At 48.5% G+C, this 20,723-nt stretch overlaps 1 protein-coding gene across 3 annotated transcripts in view; it reads right to left on the minus strand.

Moving 5' to 3' along the window:
* Positions 1 to 17,471, minus strand: part of HEG1 (heart development protein with EGF like domains 1) — a 53,233-nt gene extending 35,762 nt beyond the window's left edge. For all 3 annotated transcript variants that reach the window (XR_011337755.1, XM_069861488.1, XM_069861487.1), the window contains exon 1: positions 17,267 to 17,471. Coding sequence is in view for 2 of the 3 variants with exons in the window: in XM_069861488.1 (XP_069717589.1) it covers positions 17,267 to 17,456 (190 nt within the window). In the remaining variant the exon portion in view is untranslated. The remainder of the gene's footprint in view (positions 1 to 17,266) is intronic.
* Positions 17,472 to 20,723: the final 3,252 nt, after the last annotated feature.

Here is a 20,723-nt window from a genome sequence, read left to right on the forward strand (position 1 = left end):
CTGCAGATCAACCCTAGAGCTTTCTCTAGACTCTTTTTGCTCCTCTGAGCTGTTGGGAATAAAATGAAACAAAACCTTTCCCCTTATCATAGACACCAGCAAATCTGGCTTTGAGTACAATCAGTGAGTGGATAGGCTGAATAAGAAGAAATTATTTAGGGAGGCTTTTCAGAGTTACCTGGCATTTTTAACTCTGCCCTTCAAGGTGTACCCGGTGCAAAGAGAAAAACCTTGTTTTGGTATGGGCTCAGCTCCCTGGTTCGGTGGATGCAGAACGTAAGCCACACTGAAGAATCTAACCCACAATATGTGGTGACAAAACCTGCAAAAATCAGTCTGTTCAACAAAATAGACATAAAATCTCAGACCCATCAAGCCTGCCAGAAGTATAAGACAATTTCAATCTCCTCTTTGACTTGCCTCCAGAAATTAGCCTTCAAATTTGACCCCGTGCTGAGCAGATGGACCAGATGCAAACTTCTACCAAAAAAATACACATGGGACCATCTGGTCTCCCCTGATTCATTAAAGGCTTAAAGCATAGTGACCCTTTAGCTAAGGTACTGATTTGTCACTAACAATTTTGTCACATCCTAAGCTGCCAACTGCTTTCTCTGATTTAACTCCATGCAGCTGCAGCCATCGAGAGAAATATTTGACTTGCAGCACAAAACTCTCTTGCCACCCGCTGGACCGGTGTTTTCTTTCCCAGTTAAAACTAGCAGTGATGCTCACCAGACAGGTCGAGGCTCAGAGTGACTTTTTCTTCGCAAGCATAACAAGTTCGAGGCTTGCTGGGAGCTGAGTTAAAACACAGCCAGAACAAATAGATCAAGTTTCAGATGATTTCTCGAAGCTTTGGGTTTGCCCCCAACAGCCTGGCTGGATGTCTACCTTGTAAGACTCTTGAAAAATCCCCTTAGGACCAGCGATTTTTCAAGGATTTCTCCATCCTTGGGTGCAACACAGGCACTGTCCTGGCAAGGAGTTGGCTGCTGCTGGGGTAATGTTGTGATGCTCAGCAGCACAACACCAAAAAGTACAATAAGACAAGTTTTCAGCAGCAGCTGTGATTGATCAGGGACATTTTAGAACAGGGAGTGAGGAAGGATGTACCCTGCTAATGCCAGGGGAGCAGAATCCCCACAGACAGCATTTCACAGGAGCATTGCAGCTAGTTGAGACGCACCACTAGCTATCCCAGGCCCCGTGCTATCCTGCAGAAGCGATTTTTCTCCTCAAGGGGCAGAAAAACAATCCCTTGACCGGGGAGGAAAAAAATTTGATCTGTGTTTGCACACAGAAAAAGCCAAGAGCAGTTGCTTGGCTGCCCAGAGCTGCCCTTCATCCCAGAACAGTCCCTCCTGGGGAAGCTGGCAGTTCCCTGGAGACTGTTCCCAGTGCGGCCACCCATGCAGCCCAGGGCTTTTTTTCTAGGGCTACGGCCGCTCTGGGAGCATCCCATGCCGAGCTGAGTGCGCATGAAGCTAAAGCAGGCTCCTCCCAAGGACAGACAGCTATAATTATAAAGCCCACATCTGTTAACATTGCATAATCTTAACATCATCCAAGGCTCGTGGAGGAAAAAAAAAAACTCTTTCGAAGTTGAAATATTCCTTGCCAGGGGTAGGAAAGGGTTAGGGAGAAAGGCAGGCTGTGAGGGAGGAGAAGCAGGGAGCAGAGCCGGGACCCTGCAGTGGGTGGCACAAAGCATGGGTGGCTGCGGGTCCCCACCGGGGCCGGGGCTGGGCTCTGCGCTGTGTTTTGAACGGCTGCTGCGGATGTCGGGATCATGGGTGGAGGCCGGTTAGGAGCCAAGTGAGTTTGTGCGAACAAAAGCTAAAGCCCTAAATCTGGACTGTCCAGGGCCCTCTGGGATTTTCAGTTTCCTTCCTTGTTCTTGCCCTGAAAGAAGCAGTTTGAGGGGGGGAGGGGGCAGGGGGGAGCTTAGCAAAAAAAATGGTCTTACTTGAAACAGGTCAGTTGAGCGTAAACATGCTGATAATATTGCTTGGGGAAGGTCCCTCGTGTCCACTAAGCACGGGAAGAATGTGAGAGGTTTTAAACCACATGCAATCAACCCTTTTTGCTAATTCTTTCAATATTAATAAAAGGAATTATTCAGGCTGGATTAAAAAAGGTGGTGAGAAAGGGCAGGTGGGGAGGAGAAGAGATGCAGGAAAGCCATGTCAGTGCCTCCTGCCCTGCTACGGGGCTTGGTTTGGATGGAGTGCAGCACTTTGCTCTAGTCCTCATGATCCTTGTCCTCTCCCCATCAGGTGCCCAGCAAATCAGGACAGCAATTTACAGGATGTTAAAACATTTTAGCCATAATACGAAGGATTTATGTGGCTACCAAAGGTGACTGGTGCTTTGATGTCAGCTTGAGCAAGGTGATGGAGGCTTAATGGCAGCAGCAGACCCTGCAAGCTTCAAGTGCCAAGGTCCAGATGCTTGATGCCTACCAAGCTGCTAAGGGTGACAGATGCCCATGGATCTAGGGACATGGGCATCATCCTCAGCCCCTCTCATGCTGTGTCATGACACTTTGCCTCCAGTGCTACTTTATAAGACAAAACCAGACTGTACTTCAACACCACTTCCTCTCCAGGACCTGTAAAACCACAGAGGATCCTAAAGGCCATTTTTACTTCCTACCTTTCTTTATTTGCAGTGCGTTCACAAACCCAGAGCCAAAACCCAGAGCCTGATGTTCAGAGATGCCATAAGAAAGAAAAGGATACAATTGTTGCTCAAAAGCAGATAAACAGGCACTCTGAAATAAGGAGCACACAGAAATCTACGAGGATGCACGCACACGGCCCATCGGCAAGCAGGGATAAAACCTGTACAGTGCAGGGACAGGATATTCCTCACCTGGGTCAGGGCAATCCCCAGTTTCAGAGGGGGGTGATGTGATTGAGAGCTGCCCTGCAGAGAAGGACTTGGAGGTGCCGGTAGCACATGCTTGCAGCCCAGAAGGCCAAACATGTCCTGGGCTGCATCAAAAGAAGCATGACCTCTCTATTCCTCTCTTGTGGGACCCCACCTGGAGTACTGTGTCCAGTGCTGGAATCCTCAACATAAGAAGGATATGGAGCTGTTGGAACGGATCCAGAGGAGGCTACAAAGATGATCCAAGGGCTGGAGCACCTTCTCTACAAGGACAGGCTGAGAGAGTTGGGGTTGTCCAGCCTGGAGAAGAGAAGGCTCCAAGGAGATCTTACAGCAACCTTCCAGTACCCGAAAAGAGCTACAAGAAAGCTGGAGAGGGACTTTTTATAAAGGCTTGTGGTGATAGGACTGGGGCAATGGTTATAAACCGCAGAGGGGCAGATTTAGGCTTGATGTAAGGAAGAATTTCTTCACCATGACAGTGGCGAGACCCTGGCACAGGTTGCCAAGGGAAGTTGTGGCCGCCCCATCCCTGGAGGTGTTCAAGGCCAGGTTGGATAGGCCTTGGCTAGCCTGGTCCAGTAGGAGGTGACCCTGCCTAAGGCAGGGGGCCTGGAACTAGATGACCTTTAAGGTCTCTTCCAACCCAAACTATTCTATGATTCTATGATACTATCCTGCTTAAACAGTGGTTTCCAGTCACTTAATTCTGGTGTCCTAAATACTTCCCTGGGGAAGCACAGGATCCTGGATCAGCAGCTCAAGCCAACAAAACCCCCAGCTTCTTACTCATCTTTCTTGGACAGTTTGTGTTCAATCCACAGATCCCTGGGACCACATGGACCCACGCTGCCTGAAAACCATCAGCCCAAGGCTCAGAGCAGCACCCTAAGCCTCTTCTCATGAGCTTTTGTTTTTAAATAGCTTTTGGTAACTGAATTCAAAAAAAAAAAAAAGTCCTGTTTCATTGCTGAGTCTTTGGAAAACATTTTCAAATATGAGTTCACCTCCAATAGGGGTAAGTTTTCTCATGACTACCTACACTCCCAATAAACATCATAACCAAGCCGAGACTCTAGTAAAATCCTAATCCAGCCAGCCAGCCAGCAAAGAGGGGGCTGAGCCCCCAGCGCCAGAGGCCCTAGGACCCGTGTCCCTCATGTCTTCCCTGAGCAAAAATCCTTGAATAGCTGTGTTCTCTTGCTTGCTGGCTCATTTATTCTCTACCTCAAAAGTTTCCTGACCACTGTTGCCTCCCTGTGCCAATGCAGGAAAAGCCCCTGCAGCCCTAGAGAGGCAGCAAAGGCAGCACTATCCCACCAGCAGCTGACAGAGCCCAGGAGTCCTTACCAAAGGGATTTCTGTGTCACTGGTTTCAGTAACATTAATAAAAATAAGCCAAAAGAAATCGACTGTAAGTGCTCTCTGAGCACTTACACCTTCTCTCCATCCCCTGACCCACCAGCCTGCCATACCCAACCACCCTGCCTGCCCTCCAGATCCCAAAAGCTACATCCCAGCACCACCTAACTCACTTCTAAAACCTTCCAGGCTTTCTGTAACATCCTGCAGAAATACTTCAGAAAATATCACCCATGCAACACTTCTCCTTCCTCTTTCCAGGGTTTTTAAAGGCCCCTGGAAGCTTTGCTCGGCAGGAAGGCAGTGGCACCACTGCCAGAGCTCCTGAGAACAGAGTAAAAGCCATAGAGGGACCCAGCCTGGTGTTGGTTTAGCTTGTGCTCCCATCCCAGGGCAGTGCTGCTGGAGACTGTCAGACGGCTCAGGGAGGAAGTCTCCTGGCAGGCCTCCACCAAAGTGGAGTTGCTAGGTCACTGGAACAATAAAAAGGCAAGAAAAAACATCCTGGCTGCAAAAAAGAAAGGGGGGAAAAAAAGGAAAAAAAGCCATGGTAGTGTGCACAGTGCTGGTTAAGTGGAAAGAAACAGAGTTGGAGAGAAGGGGACGATGCCGCTGTTGGCTTTTGTAAGCACGTGACATAATTTCTAACATAGACCTTCATCCAGAGCTCTCACACAAATAATTCCAGAAACCTGGAACTTGTCTGTAAGGTTTGCAGTTGGCAAAATCTCACATGGGGCTTGCTAGAAGAACATTACCAGGGAAGCAAGCCTGCTGCTGCTACAGAGAGGTTAACTACTCTTTGCATTAACAAGGGCACCACACTCCATCGTGTAGCTTTCTCACACCATCACACATCCTCAGCAGCAGTCCACATTCATTTAAACCAAGTAATATGAGAAAACTGCCTCTAAGCAGAGCTGTATTTCAGCAAGAAGATGCTGAGCAGTTTCAGAAGGTGCAGAGCGCTGTGCAGCCCCAGAGCTAGGGCTGCTCTGTAAGGGAAGGTGCTAGCAGCTTAGAAGCTGCAGGAAGAAATTTTACTTTCTGAAATTTCATTTCAAGGCCAGAAGGGAGCATTAGCTCATTCTGCCTCACCTCATGTATAACCAAAGCCATTCTGTACAGCTTATTTACTCCTAATATAAGCTCAGTGATTTGCTTCTGACTTTAAAGGGATCTTGCAGGGGAGCAAAACCAACTATTGGTATTTGTGATTATTCGGGATTGTACTTAAAACCACCACAAATATGGGCCAAAGAACAGGTTTTTCTGCAATAAATCTCAATGTGCATCAAAAAGCAATACCCAGCAGTATAAAGTGTATGTGTGGAAGGAGCCGTCCACCCCAGGAGCCAAGGACTCTAGCCTTTTGCAGACCCAGGCAAAAACAAGGTGGTATTTTCATGTCAGACTCTGGAAACAAAACCACAGGTCCCTGCTCCAAAGTGGACCGAGCCCAGGAGCTGCTTCCCATGGCCAGGAGGGGACAATAGACACCAGGCAGACGGAGGAGGGAGTAGGAAAAGGGGGGCTGCCATGCCAAAAGGCCACACCAGGACCAGCCAGGGGCTGTCATGGGCTCCTAGGAGATGAACAATGCTGCCCACCACTGCAGAGTAAGCTTTGGTCCAAGTCTATTGACCAGAGCATTGGTCCAGCAACACATTTAAGAAAAGCTCCTTGGGGAACTATTCTCCGTGCTTAACGCTAAGCACATGCCAAGGAGCTTTGCTGGTTGGCAGCTGCATCAGGGATGATGACCAAGCTGGAAACTGAGCAATTTCTCAAGTACATGGTAGGGATGAAGGGTCCACTTGGATGCAGGAGGATCACAAGGCCACCAAGGGGTGGATGCATTTCGGTGACACAGGCTCACTGGAGTGATGCCCCTCCACGTGGCTTAGCAAAAGCGAGTCCTGTCCTGGGGAAACCCAACAGCAGTCCTAGCCAATACCCAGGTCTTGCCTCCCACAGGAAGGTGGGGTGTAGGGTGTGGTGTCATAGCAGTGGGAACCACGGATCCTCTCATGGCTCCCGCTCTTCCAGCAAGAAAGGCAAAGAGGCAAAAATTTAAAGCAGCTTAAAGAGAAATGAATCCCCAGAAGAGATAAGGGCCCCCTCCTCCCTTCCCCCATCCGCTGCGAAAGGATGATGATCTAAATCACATTTCCTAGATGACACCGCACTGATCTGCCACCGGATGCGGTAGTGGCAGCACTCAGGATGGCACTGGGCCTCCTTCTTCCAGTGGACGAGTCAGGTCCCTCTCCACTGGCACAGTCGCTGGTCACCACTGCCAAAGCGGAGGAGCAGTGTACCCCAGGTCGGCTGGAGTGGGCATCCCTCTGGCTGTCACCACTGCTCTCCCACTGCCTCTGCAGTCACACGTTTCCTTTCTGAGAACCAGGGGGGAAGGGATTTACCATTTCCAGTGCATGTGTTTCAAAGAGGCTGAAAACAAGACACTTTCTTTGGGCTGCATGTAGGTCTCAGCTTTGTTGCAGGCAGCCCCACAGCCAAGTCCTGTGGCCAGCAGTGGAAATGGGTGATGGAGCAGGGCAGGATTGGGCTTGTCACCCTCCAAGATGTCCCTGAGCACTCACAGGGAATCAGGGTCAGGTCACATACAGGCACTGTGTGCTGAGCATGGCAGCACAGAGGATCAAGGGGAGAAAAATCTGCACCCAAAGCTCATATGCCCACACACTAACTCATACTGTCCAGCACAGAGCCACCTCACATCGACTGCCTTGGCATGCCCCTGCCTTCAAGTGACCATTAACTTCAGCCTTAACCCAGCATCTGACACAGCTTACCCAGCACTGTAGGATCTTGTGATCGATAGGAATGGTTGGGCTTGATGATCCAGTGACTCTCTTCCAACCTGATGATTCTATGATTCTATCTCCAGGCGTACCAGCCATCTACAGGACAGGATTATGAGGACCTCTGTCTTTATGGTATGGACCATTCTTGGAGGCTATAAAATTGCTCGTACTCCCATTCCCCAGGTCAGAAACCTCCTGGTCCTCATTTGAACTTCTTCACACATCATATTTCCTCCTTGACCCTCAGAAAAGACTGTAGTCTTCACAATTATTCTGCAGTCTCAGATTAAGTTTCCCTCCTAAGAAACATCCTTTCAAAGGGCTTTTATCTCCAGGGTTGGCTGCCAATCTAATACTGCAGCCTCATTCTGTATTTGCTGAAAGAGCTGAGAAATGTCCCAAAAAGAATTAACATTTAGATGTTAGTCCTGTAACTGAATCCGAATCAAACAATGGTGACTGTTCAAATTCCTAAAGCTACTCAGGAGTATTTTCCTTTGAGCTCTTCCAAGCTTGTACCAGGGGTAAGTAGCTTTCTAAAGATGCCTTTGTGAGCACCAGCTACTGAAACCCTTCTCCTTGTCCCTCCAGACACAGATACAATTATGCCCAGCTCCAGCACAAAGATAAAGGCTGCATTACAAGGGCAGTATTATGCTCCACAATCAGGGTCTTTGATTCCAATTGACAAGGAAAGCAAATCATCCACAGTTGGTTCGCTGATGTTTCTACTCCTGGAAATTCATTCCCATCACAGGGGTAGAAATTAGTTCAATTACCTATTGTGTTACCTCCCCAGATTGCTAAATTACCTTAACTTGTCAGTTTGTGAGATCTTACAAGTTATGCAGGGTCAAGAGGGGCTACCACTTGTATGGGATGCATTTCTTTGCAGAAGGTTTAACTACTGGGTGCTACAGTTTCCCTGATAAGGAAGTGTTTTCTTACCTATAATGGCACGGATGTAGCAGGGCAGCTATTCAGAGATGCTGTGAAACCCTTCTCTAGAGTAATTTTTAAAAATGCGTTAGATAAACGTATTCTGGGGTGATCCTGCAAGGGGAGACGTCTTGAGATTCCTTCCAAGATACCTTGAGATCCCTTCCAGACCTGCCTTTTGCTTTTATAGAGCACTCAAAACCAAAACCAAATGAAAACCCCCTCAATTATCCAAACTCAACCCTTACACTCAACTTATGCATGCTCCAAAAAGTGCTGTCCTCCCCCCAGATCAGATCTTGCCACCCTGAGTGGGTAGCAGTACATTCCTGCTAGGCTATTACAGAAGGTATCTTACTGATAATATATTGATGTCAAATCTTCAACTTAACGTGATTCATCCCTGCTTCAGTGAAGTTCAACAGAGCGTGACGTTTCATGTCAGTCCTTGGGTCTTAAAAGATTTTCCACAAGAGGAAGGGTGTTAACGCCAGCATCCTAACAAGTGGTGACGTGGATAATTGTGCTCTATAGATCAAATTCTTCTTGTCATTCCAGATGCAGATGTGCCTTTAGCATACTCTTCATGAAAAAAAAGAGCCCTCCTTTGCTACCAGCAACACAAAGGCCTGCCCATCAGTCCAAAACTCCTGTACGGAGTTTCTTACATGGTCTGCAGATCCCTGAGGGAATCTAAGAGTGGCTGCAGAAATGACAACGATGTCCGCCTGGTTATAGTGACAAGAGGTTAGACCAATTCCTGTAATAGCTTTTAAAATTGCTGCCATCGTAGCATGCTGAAAAATGCTAAGAAAAATGCCCTCAATGTGTGTGTTCAACACAATGTCCTCTGGGAGACACAGCTGGGGCTGCACCCCTGGGACAACCATTAACCCTGCTGAGCTAACCCTTCATGTACAGTTCGCACGCCTTCCTATCAGACCACTTAAAATTCCTTCTCACTCCTTTCCCAGCTGCTTTCATCACAGAGATAAATTAGCTCAGGGTTGAAAGAAAAGGGTATTTTCTCCTAAACCTCAGCGGCAAGATCCTCATTGCCAACTAACCACTGTGCAAAAGGTCCCCCAAACATCTTCATGTTTGCCTGGGGAAAGAACCGCAAAGGTCACGACGTTTCCAGAGGAATTTTTGCAACCACTGACTTGGGAGCCCAAGACAGGGTGCTCACACAGAAGTGCCAAGGGAAGGACCTGCAGCAGGACCTGTGAAAGCAATTTTTAAAGTCCTTCTAGCTTCACATCCTTTCAAAGAATGAAAAGGCAGATGGAACTTGCTTCTCCCAGCAGACAGTCAATCTGCCAAGGTCAAGGCAGTTGCACGAGGTATTCAGACAGCTGGGCAGAAAACAACAGGCTTTGACCCCAATTTTCCCGCTGCATTGCCCAGCACTTCGTTGCGCACCCTCTCTTTTCCTAGCAGGACAAGACAATTAAGATGGTTGTAGTTCTTCTGCAGATACACAGGCAAAGCCCTGCCAAGCAGGAGTGTCTGAAATGGCCCCTCTGTCTGAACTCAAAAGCATCTGGACTTCAGTTTTGAGCTAGTGGTATTTTTAAATAAATACAGCCAACGTAGCTTTCTTGAGTGTCTCCTGGATTTACAGCTCATGTTTTCAAGGGGTTTTTATCTACCACTTTGACAGTCAGAAGCTCTTTTTCTCCCCCCTTAAGCAACTCTCCTGTAATGACAACTCCAGGGGTTTTAAGGAAACAGCCAAATCTTAGGAGGCTCTCAACACAGTTCCTGACTTTTGGCAGCAGTGCTCTCTCGCCCACAGCTGAGATGCTGACTGCAGCTCGGGAGATGCTTAAGTAACCAACTGCAAAACTATTTATCAAATGACTCCAAGTCAAGGGCATGGCAGATGCAGAAGCAGATGTAACCCTCCTCGAGATCCTGTGCAGAGGACAGGCAGTGGGATTTACCTTCATCTAAAGCCGTGTGAGGGACTGGGGGCAGCAGCACAGGGGCAATGACACCTCGTAGGATATTTCCTATAAGCATCCTGCTTATGGGAAAGAGGTTTTAAAGTTATATTTTTATATTTCATGCATTTTATACCGGCTTCTGAAGAGATAAAGCTCCTGAGACAACTTTGTCTACACTGAAACAAATTAACCTGGAAGGCAGAGACCTGCAAGACAGCAAGTTCCTAGAGGTTTTATAAAGACTAGCATTTTCCTAGAGAAGACTCTAGTGAGCATTCGACTTGTGCAGCTGCTGCACACAGACCAAGGAGGGTCCCCATAGTCCAGTCCATGCCTTGGCCATGGGACCCATACGTGCTCAGAACACACAGAGCCCAGAATAAACCATGGCACACACCAACACCACCCACCCTGTGGTGAGCAGAAGACAGCAAACTACAGACACTTTATCACAAGTTACATTACAGTAACTTTATCACGTCTCCCTTGCATGGGTTTGCCCAAACACTGACAGCTCTAAACAACATGAGCTGCTTTCTCACCTACTTTTTTTTACACAAACATACTTTTCACACCAGTGACTAGAAACCTCGCATCATTCTACCTTCCTCCAGTTCATCTCTCTACTCACCCTGGCTCTGCCTGCCCCTTCTCCAAGCTCTTCAGGACCAGGGGTGACCGTCACCCCATCCAGCACCCAGCTAAGATAAAAAACAAATTAACAGCACAGAAGTGATATGACCCCAGATCCTAAAATCTCTATTATCAACATCACAGTATGCAGATCCTACAAGAGGTCCTCATTTTAAGCAGGAACTGGTTCTTACTCCCCTCTGCCCCTGTTCTCTCCTGAGCACTTCAATAGACTGGGTCTGACAGCAGCGTTACTATAACACAGGCAACAACTACACTAACAGCTTGGAGGAGCTGAAGTTTACAGAGCTTCCTTTACTCAAGGGATCTGCATTTTTCTAAGATTATATTATTACTTGGGCTGGTCGCTCAATAATGCAACATCATTTCCCTTTTGGGTGGGAAAGTTCTCTCCTTGTCCTCAGCCGCAAATTATTTCAGCCTGAAAGGATGAATGTGAACTCTGCATAATCAAAGAGCCATAAACGAACCATGCCCTTTGCTGAAGCAGCAGGATATTATGGTATAACACCAGGGCATTAAAAGCTATACGGTGATGGGTGTACATGTGTCAGCTGTATGTGTGCAGAAAAGGGTGAGAGGGAAGGGCGGCCAGATGTGACAAAACCATTTGCTCCTGACAGGCACCCACAGACTTCATTCTTTCACCAAGCCTGTGCTTGTAGCCCTCTTGCATCTGTTCTGGATGAATATCCCAGCAAACAAACCCCTAATATTTATAGAAACAGCAAATTACAATGCAAATGTCCCAAAACTGCTCAGAGAAATACAAATTTGAATTTGTAATCAGGTCTGCTGCCACTGAAAATTGGGTTCTGCCTTTTATGCTCAGTCAATCAGGAAAGAGCAAAAACATATTGTATGACCTACATCTTCAATCGAATGTAAATAACAGGCCTGTGGCTGGGGTATCAAGGCCTCATGATGAGCTTGCTCATGAGGTGCAGACTATGGATTTTGTATCAGACATTATCAGGGGAATATTAGGAACAACCAACCTTTAATTCACTTGGAGCACGTTCTGACCCTCTGGCTGGTGAAAATGCCCCGAAAGCTTCTTTGCACTGTTGCAACAGCAGAAAGACACCACGAGTGCCAGAATCTGGCCATGCCTCTTTCCAAGTGGAACCAGCTCAGGCAAAAGGGATGCTGTTCATCTGTGCAGAGACACCCAGATCCTCCACACACCTCCCACCTGAGAAAATCCTTCAAAACTACATGGGGAAGCAAAGCTAGAATCTGGAGGATTTACATTGTTTTTCTAGTCCATCCATCCAGTCCTGGATCATTTCTGCAGGGTATTTAGAAGGATGCAGCCCTGCCCTGAGCACCCCACGCGTGGTTGGCGGCAGCTAGACTGGGCACAGCACACTGACCCTCCTTCTGCCTTCCCACAGGAGCACAGACACAGGCAGAAAGACAACATTTTTTTGCTGCAAAAAGGCAGCAGGCTCACCTATTGCTAAGTCCTACCACTTTCTATCCATCCTTATTTTGGAAATGGCACGCAGCTACTACCATCAATAAAGAACCCACTGTGCTGGCCAGTGGGTCTTTCCAGCAACTCCAGAAGAGCCACAGACTTCAGTGATGCCTTAGCCTCTACACCACAGCACTGAAACACTATTGCCACACTGACAGTTTTTATTGGCTTGATTAACTTGTTAATTTAAATAGGTTTTTATTCAGGGGGGGTGGTGGTGGCATTAACTTGGATGAATACTTCATCAAAACCATCACAACCAGACTGATGCTACCGAGACCTCAGTGCTACCACTTCCATACAGTGTGGTAAGAGCAGTGAGAAGGGCCAGAAGCAGCTCCCACAGCAGCCGTGCACAGCTCCAGAGCCTGGGCTGCCCAGTGGTAGCATTCAAGCAGGGCAGCCAGCTCACATCTACAGTCAGTTGGGCTTTGGTCCCTGCTTTCACCCAAGGGGCAGCTCAGGGGCAGAGCAAAGCCCAGAAACATCCCAAAATCCCTTTTGTAGGACTGCCTGAAACACTGTGGGTTTGAAGAAGCAGCTTTACATTTGCGATGCACAGTCTCGGTCCCAGCCAAGGTAGCATCCCTTCGAGTTTTGCACTAGAACCAAGACCAACTACCTTTCTAGCCTGGTACCATGTCACCACCACCACCCCCAAGCATAACCCTCTGCCACCTCTGAAAGATGCAACGGTGACGGAGCCATTAGCCTCCACATGATGCTCAGCTGCTGTGAGATGCCCTGTGCAGATAAAAGGGATGGAGGCAACACACAGAACAGCTTGGGAGCTCAGTCATGGAGGGGTTCTGTCTGCCAGCCCAAAAAATGAAGTCTGTAAGATCGGGTGAAAGAAGAAAGTTGGCTGAGAAACCTCACACTCCTAAACTCATCAGTATTTTGCTATCGAAAAGAATATTCCTTGAGGAAGGCAATCCTGCATCACCAAGATGGGGATCAGCCCCACAGACAAGACAGCAACCACTGATCTCCTTCCCAGCCATGGGAAAAAATTAAATTAAATTAAATTAAATTGTGCCTCAGAAGTGGTGATGGCTGCTAGAGCAGAGCACGCTGCTAACGCCTGCTGAATGGGCACAGGCTGGCTCCGGCGAGTTTGCTACTGGGAAATTAAACTTTGCAGAAAGCCGAATACGGGGCTTTAGCTACAGCTATCCCCTTACCCACCGTGCCCTGGTCACAGTGTAGCACTCGCATTCGCTGCACATGGAGGTGTAAATCAATACGCAGCACTCTGTGCTCCCTGCCAGCTGGATTATACAATTATCTCTTGGACTGTATTCATTTACTACCTAAATACCACAAAAAGTGCTTTTACAGACTGATGAAAACCCAACCTGTCAGCGTATAAACCTTGTTACCATCAGGGGCTCAGGACGGGGAATGGGTAGGGCAGCTGATCTCTTATCTCCTTCCCTTTCTGAATTTTTTTTTTCCTTCTGTTCTTTGATTTGTTTTTTGTGGGTTTGTTTGTTGGGGGGGTTTTTTGCTTTAAATTGCATACCCTAAACAAGCAGAGCTAAATCTATACAACTCCAGGGACTTCACATTTGCAGCCCACCAATGAAACCCACTTACAGCTCACAGAGAAGAGTAGCAAAGATGCTAAAGACAGAAAAACGCAGCCTCCAGGTCCATTGATAGCAGTGCAGAGGTGCCTGCCTTGTCCCTGAGCTGCAGGCAGAGGAAGCATCCTTCCTGCACCACTTACAGTAACCTGAAATTGTATCAAAGCTAAACAGCAGCATCTCAGACGTCTCTGCATCACCGTGACTGCACAGAGAGATGAACTGCTGTCCTCCAGGAGCTACAAAATGCGCGCTGTGAAATTTGAGGCAAGTTTGGAGTCAATACCATACTTTTGTGCAAACAAGCATCCTCATCAACTTCTTCCCTCGCTCCCAAATTTGCTTCTTCTCCACACAGAAAGTTTCAAAGATAAAAAGTTAAAAAAAAAACATAAATAAATGCAGTTTTCTGCCCATCTAAGAGGGTTTGAAAGTTTCTTCTAGTAGCCAGCCTAAATCTCTGCTGCAGGCTAAGCTGATTCCTTCTCGGGTGATTTCACACCTTATTTCCAGGGCTCCCACCACGGAAGCTACAAAGAAAGGCAGCAGCTGGCACGGGAGAGAGGGAGAAAGGATAGACGCAGATGGCAGAAAAGCAGATCAGCTTCTCAAAGCAAGCTCATTGCTGGCAGCCCTGCACTGCGCTGGGCAGTGCGGTCACAAGTAAAGGGGAAAGACGCGTTGCAGGAACAGGGGGAAGACTCCAGCCGCAGTGAATTTGACGGGAGTTTGGTGCCATCTCTGCTGTCCCGTTGTGCCCCTGGAATTATTCCCATGTCACAGACGTGAAATAAGGAGAGCTGCAGGAGGACAGTGCTTGTAATCAAACCCTGTCCAACCCAGGCCAGTGGCAGACGGTGCCCATCAGCTCGCCTGGTGCCCATGCAAAACAGTTGCCAGGAGGAATTTCATGGAGGGGGGTTGATGATGCTTTAACTTTATTGTCACCAGTTTTCTTGCTTCCTACTTCACCTATTTTTTTTTCCTCTGTTCCTTTCCCTGAGTTCAGACTGTACTTTAACCAACACACAAAAGCCATCTGTCCTCATTTCTTCAGCAGACAAGCCCACGGTGGGTTTGGCAGGGGGAGCAGATGTGGTCCGAGTCACAGGCAAGCTGGGAAAGACAGAGAGGCTCTGCAGGGCAGCTTCGCTCCCTCACCCTACGCTTTGTGAAAGACTCAAAAGCCCCATTTCTACACCCACTGCCTCACCATCTGCTCACTAACCATTGCCTGAGAAAGGGCTTTTGCCGCCTAACCTCAGACTCATCAAACAGAGATGTAATCTTCATTTCCACGTAGTGCCAGAGTGATGGGTTCACAAGAAATGCTCCCCCTCCTTGCACCCCCCCGTTTTCAAGCAAGCAGTTTCAAAGGCAAAAAACATCTCAGAGGGGCAGGAGCAGCGGTGAGAAAAACAGGGATTTCTCAAGCATCTACAGCCCAACCTAAGAGTGATTCAGGAGATCCAATCAGCCCGCTCCCATAACACCAAACAATTCCCTTGACTGACAAGCATAGAGCTGTAACTAACAGCAAGTGAATCGCGGCTGTCAAGACACAGCAATAATTCATGGTGCCGTTTGCTAGGGAGCCAGCTACTCCAGGCGCTATTTATCACTCCTTCACGACACATCCCCCGTTCCTCATGGATGGGGATGACATGATTCATGAGCACCTGTACCTGCCGAGCACAAGCTGCACACAGCAGAGCTGCTGCTGAGCTGGCAGCCCAGCCCTGGTAGCCACACAAATGGCTTTTCCAGCATGTGGACAGAGAGTTTGAGCTTTTCAGACTCTTAACAAAGGAAACACATTCCTCCGCTAACTCTCAGGAGTCATCAAGGTCACAGGAAAAGATGCCAGATTGAAAGCTGAGATGAAATTAAATATTTTTTTTTTCTGTCCACCGAGGAATTTGTGCAGCTCTCATCACATAATAGGTAGGCACTTTGCTGTTAAGTCGCAAATTTTATCTTATCTTCACGAGGCTGACAGCAGGTGAGGCTGATAGCAGGTAAAACAGTGTTATTCTCTGCCAGCTTGGAGGGCAAACTGATGCTTGGAGTGGTACAAAGTGGCTGAGCTGGGAACAGTCCCAAGTCTCCTTCATTTCGGTGCAGACCCTAGTCACCAGGCTGCTCTCACACAAACACTGTTAGTTAGGAGCTTTCTAATCCATTGCAGGGTACATTCCATTCAATATCCCCAACTATACATATAGTCTAGCGTGGATACATGTTATAAAGGCATACACCTTGGGTTTGTGAAGCAAACTAAAACGTTATAACGGTAGTTTTGTCACATTGCATGAAACTTAATAGTTCTATGAAAGTAAACTTAATCCCAAGTAGCAAAGCATGACGTTCTCTCCACATCAGAAATTAAAAGATGAATTTTGACAGTCCAGCCCAGGCAGCCGTTCAGTCCCAAAGCCTACACAGGACTGATCTGATGTATTGGATTTCCTTATACCACCTGCAGACACACAGCACTTTCCAAACTCATTAAGGATTAGTCATCCTGAGAGCTATGTGTCTTCTTCAGCAAGCAAGTGAACCAGTTTACTGAATGACACTTGAAACGAGCCCTGCTTGTTCTGGGAAAGATGTGGTTTACCCTGTGCTGAAACCAAATTCAGCATCGCTTGTAAAGTACCAAGAGAGTCATTACACCTGATAAGAATACTGTGAGACGTGGCGTGCGAGGGAAAGATGTAACTTTACATATGACTAATCTGACAGTCTGTAGGTGACAGAGAGAGAGAGAAAGAGAGAGAAAGAGAGAGAAAGAGAAAGAGAAAGAGAAAGAGAGAGAAAGAGAGAGAAAGAGAGAGAAAGAGAGAGAAAGAGAGAGAAAGAGAGAGAAAGAGAAAGAGAGAGAAAGAGAGAGAAAGAGAGAGAAAGAGAGAGAAAGAGAGAGAAAGAGAGAGAAAGAGAGAGAAAGAGAAAGAGAGAGAGAAAGAGAGAGAAAGAGAAAGAGAGAGAGAGAAAGAGAGAGAGAGAAAGAGAGAGAGAGAAAGATAGAGAAAGAGAAAGAGAGAGAGAGAAAGAGAGAGAGAGAAAGAGAGAGAGAGAAAGAGAGAGAAAGAGAGAGAAAGAGAGAGAAAGAGAAAGAGAGAGAAAGAGAGAGAGAGGGATGCTGATGGCATCTGTCCCCACACTTGGATGTGGGTTGGCATCTAAGGTGAAGTGAGGACACATCTGGAGATGAGCTGCAGGCAACTCGGATCCTGCTGACCACCTATGGGAGCCACCAATTTCCCACTTGGGAAGCATTTTGGTGGGCAGACGCGTCCCTGGTACCCACCAGAGCCTTCCTCGAGCTCCTCAGTGAAGTTCTCACCGCTCGCCTCCTCCGAGTCAGCCCAGGCGGCTACGACACGAGATTCCCACCCGCGATTCCCCATCCCAAACCTTCCTCCACTTAACCTCTACCTGGGCAAGGTGAGAAAAGGAGAGGGAGTGGGTGGGGGGTTGCACTCAGGACGATGCCAGCATCCCCCGCGCTCCGCTTCGGGGACCAAACCCTTCCCCATCCCCATCCCCATCCCCATCACTCACCGGGGCTGCCGGCGTGTCCCGCGGCTGGAGGCGAGCAAGGGCGGCCGAGGCGGCTCCGGGACGGAGGAGGAGGAGGCGGAGGGGGAGGAAGGCGCCGGCTGGAAGCGAGGGGCAGCGACCCGGCGGCCGGGAGCAGCCCCAGCAGCAGCAGCAGCAGCAGGAGCGGCAGCGGGGCGCAGGCTGCCGGCATGGCGCTAGGGGGGGAAGGGGATGGAGGGGATTGGGGGGGGGGGAGGAAGGGGGGGCGCCGTGGTTCTTCACATGCCCGCAGCGGGGCAGCGAATAACCGCGGCAATAGCGATTTTTAATGGATTCACCGTGTCCCCCCCCCTCTCCCTCCGCCCGCGGGGCGGCGCAGAGGCCCCGGCTCTAAAAGTGCGGGGAGCCCATAGCGGAGGGGGCAAGGGGGGGCGGCAGCAGCAGCAGGAGGAGCAGGAGCAGCCTGCGGCCAAGTGCCGGAGCCCCAAAGTAAGAGGGCAGGCGGCGGAGGCTCCTCCTCGAGCCTGACATCACCCCAGCGGCCGCCCCCTCCATCCCTGCTCCCGGCACGGTGATAGGAATGGTTGGACTCGATGATCCTGTGGGTCTTTTCCAACCTAGTGATTCTGTGATTCTTTCTCCTCCGGTTCTCCCCTCTCACTCCCGACACGAAACCCATCTCTGCCCCAGCCTAAGCGGGATGGGGGATCCAGGCAAAGCGACCCTGCATCGATAAGAGCATCCCGCACGCAGACACAGGGAATTCCTTGCACTCTCGTGCTCCTTTTTGAGCCGTAGAGAAAGCTCCTTTTTGAGCTGTAGGCAGAGAAAGCTCCTTTTTGAGCTGTAGACAAACAAAGCCGGCGACTGATTGATCAAGCCCAGCGTCACCTCTCTGGCTGCGACACATTCGGAAGCAAAGGGAAACCTGTCTGGTTGTGCCACGCTCTGCCAGGCTGGGACGTTTCTTTGCAGAGGACTGTGGTGAACATTAGCCCCCAACAGAATTCCCATTGAGAGCAAATCCTTGCCAAATTACTTCAGTTCTTTTATTGGTTATAAAGCAAACCCAGCAGCAGCATTTGAGGCTGCAGCTTCTTGCGCTGGTGGATTTCCCAGCCTGGGATGTATGGGAGGCAAAGGATTTCCCTTTATTGTTCTGAAATTTCCTCTCATAACTTCAGGCTCCTGGCTCTGTGAGGCAGCAATGCCACGAAATCGGGCTTTGCCAAGATTGCTGGCATCCCAGCCCACCGGGTTTAGCATCCCTGACCAGCTTTTCCTCCCTGGGGAACACAAACCCACCTAGGGCAGCCTCGTCCCCTCTGAGCCCCCCCAGGCCCTTTGCTTTTCCCCACGAGGTATTTCAGAATCATGCTTAATTTCCACAGGCCAAGCAGAATCCTTCCTTTCAAAGGAGGGTAACAAGTGACAATACACCACATCCCTACACCTGCAGCCTCGGACAAGAGCCAGGGCTGGTCCAAAGCACCTCACTCCCTGTTTCTCCCTTCACCACAAGCAAAAGTCAATGACTTACTAACACAAACTCTCTTGAAGCCCCTTTCCACCCAAAAGGTGGCACTGGTGAGCCCACACCAACATGTTAATGACCTTGGCTTTCCCCAGACTTGGTCTCCCCTGCTCCTATGTGTTTCTTTCAATATGCTGGTGCTTTCTACACCCTCCCACACAGCTTTGCAACTAAGCACACTCGGAAATCTTCACTGTGACAGTTGCATAAGCGTAGATGAAAGCCCTGGAAAAGGCAGCCCTTTGAGGCACCCTTCTATCAACCCAGTCTCTATTCTACTCCCTACAATTTTTTTTTACATGCTTCAGATTTGCTTAAACTAAAGAAACAAGCCAAGCTAGTGTCAGTTTAGGAAGTACTGCATGTAAGGAAATGAAGCACAAACAAACCACAGTGACATTTCTAATTATACAAGTAAACATCCAAGTCCTGCCAACTGAGGACACCTGAATGACCCAGAAACCACAGGGTGTATGATCCACCCAGGGCATCTTTAGGGTCCTTCAGCCCATGTCAATGGTCTTATACGTTCTTTTTGGAATAGACTGTGTAAGAAAATAAAAAGCTTCTCTCATCAATAAAACAGAGAGACCAAAACATCACTAAGTAATGTGCCATCATGGGACTGAGTTAAAGCTCAGGTGAAGAACTGTGAAGTATTTTGATACTTTGGGAAATGGCGCAGGGAGTGTAGAGCAGCAGCTCAAATACCTGGGTGTATCTTTATACGTGAAAAGCAGGAGTCCTCGTTACTGATTCCTAAGCTAATAAGCAGTATCAGGAACAACTGTGATCCTTCAGAAAGGTTTGTTAGACCCTGGAACTAGTCAATTAGTTTTGCCAACAAGCAAATCTGAAACTTTCTTACCTGCTTTAACTATGCAATGCAGGTGGGGCAGCAGCTAAACCCAGCCCTGATGTGAAATGGGTGCTCTCGTGTCCACCCATTTTTAATCCTGAGGGCCCTAATACCAAGCCGAGAGCTCTCATCCCTTTTCCCCAACCTTTCCCAAGAAACTTCCACAACATCTAAGCCCTGTAGCAGCTCCTTGCTCTTACTGCATCCTCCCAAGCTGTAAATCCAACCAGCAGGAAGCACAGGATCAAATGCTTTTCCAAAAAAAATCACATTAAATTCTTCCTACTGTTCTGCTCAATAGGGACTTCGAAAGCAGGAGCAGAAGCAGGCAAATGCAAAACAAATATTGCTGAAAGAACAACTAACGTCTGTATCGAAAGTCTCTACCTCCCTATGTCCCTGCCATGCATCTGTAGCATGACCCTCGGAGCTGCAAGCAGTGGAGACCCAGATTAGCAGCCTCTGGAGGTGACAGCTAAAGCCCTCTCCCAAATTGACTCAAAATCTGCCTGAGCAACCACAACACTTCATTTCTGAACCAAACAGAGCATTTGTGACTGATAGGGTACGACCACAAGGACCATACGCATGCGCAGCACCAGGAAACACCAGCCAAAAGGCTCTGCACTGCCCTTGAACCAGCCACATCCTGGCAGACCTTAATATAAGGTGGGAAAACACGCTAATGGCCTGGCCAGTGGGGCCAGGGGTGAGCTGTTCCAGCCTCTGACGCACACACTAGTGAGGCTTATGCCTTCACCAGCCCCACCTGGGTTAAAAGCCCCCCACTGTGAATACATATGTTTAAACCAGTACTTACCATCAGAAAGTAATCCCTCTCCCCTCTCCATCTCAGTTCCAGTCACAAGCAGCACATTATTCAGAAGCACCTGGAAAGGAAATACTGATACTCAGGCAGTTTCAGACTTCCCAAATGCAATCCCTTCCCCCCACAGGTGCCTAACTTAGTGGCTGTAAATTTAAGGCTACTGCGTTTTCCTGCCATGCTATTTTATTCCTACCTTCACCACTTTGAAGTAATACCCCTGCACTGAAGAAGTCAATTTATGACTTATATTTTTGAG

Source organism: Phaenicophaeus curvirostris, chromosome 7 (genome assembly GCF_032191515.1).
Source record: "Phaenicophaeus curvirostris isolate KB17595 chromosome 7, BPBGC_Pcur_1.0, whole genome shotgun sequence".
Classification (NCBI taxonomy): domain Eukaryota; kingdom Metazoa; phylum Chordata; class Aves; order Cuculiformes; family Cuculidae; genus Phaenicophaeus; species Phaenicophaeus curvirostris.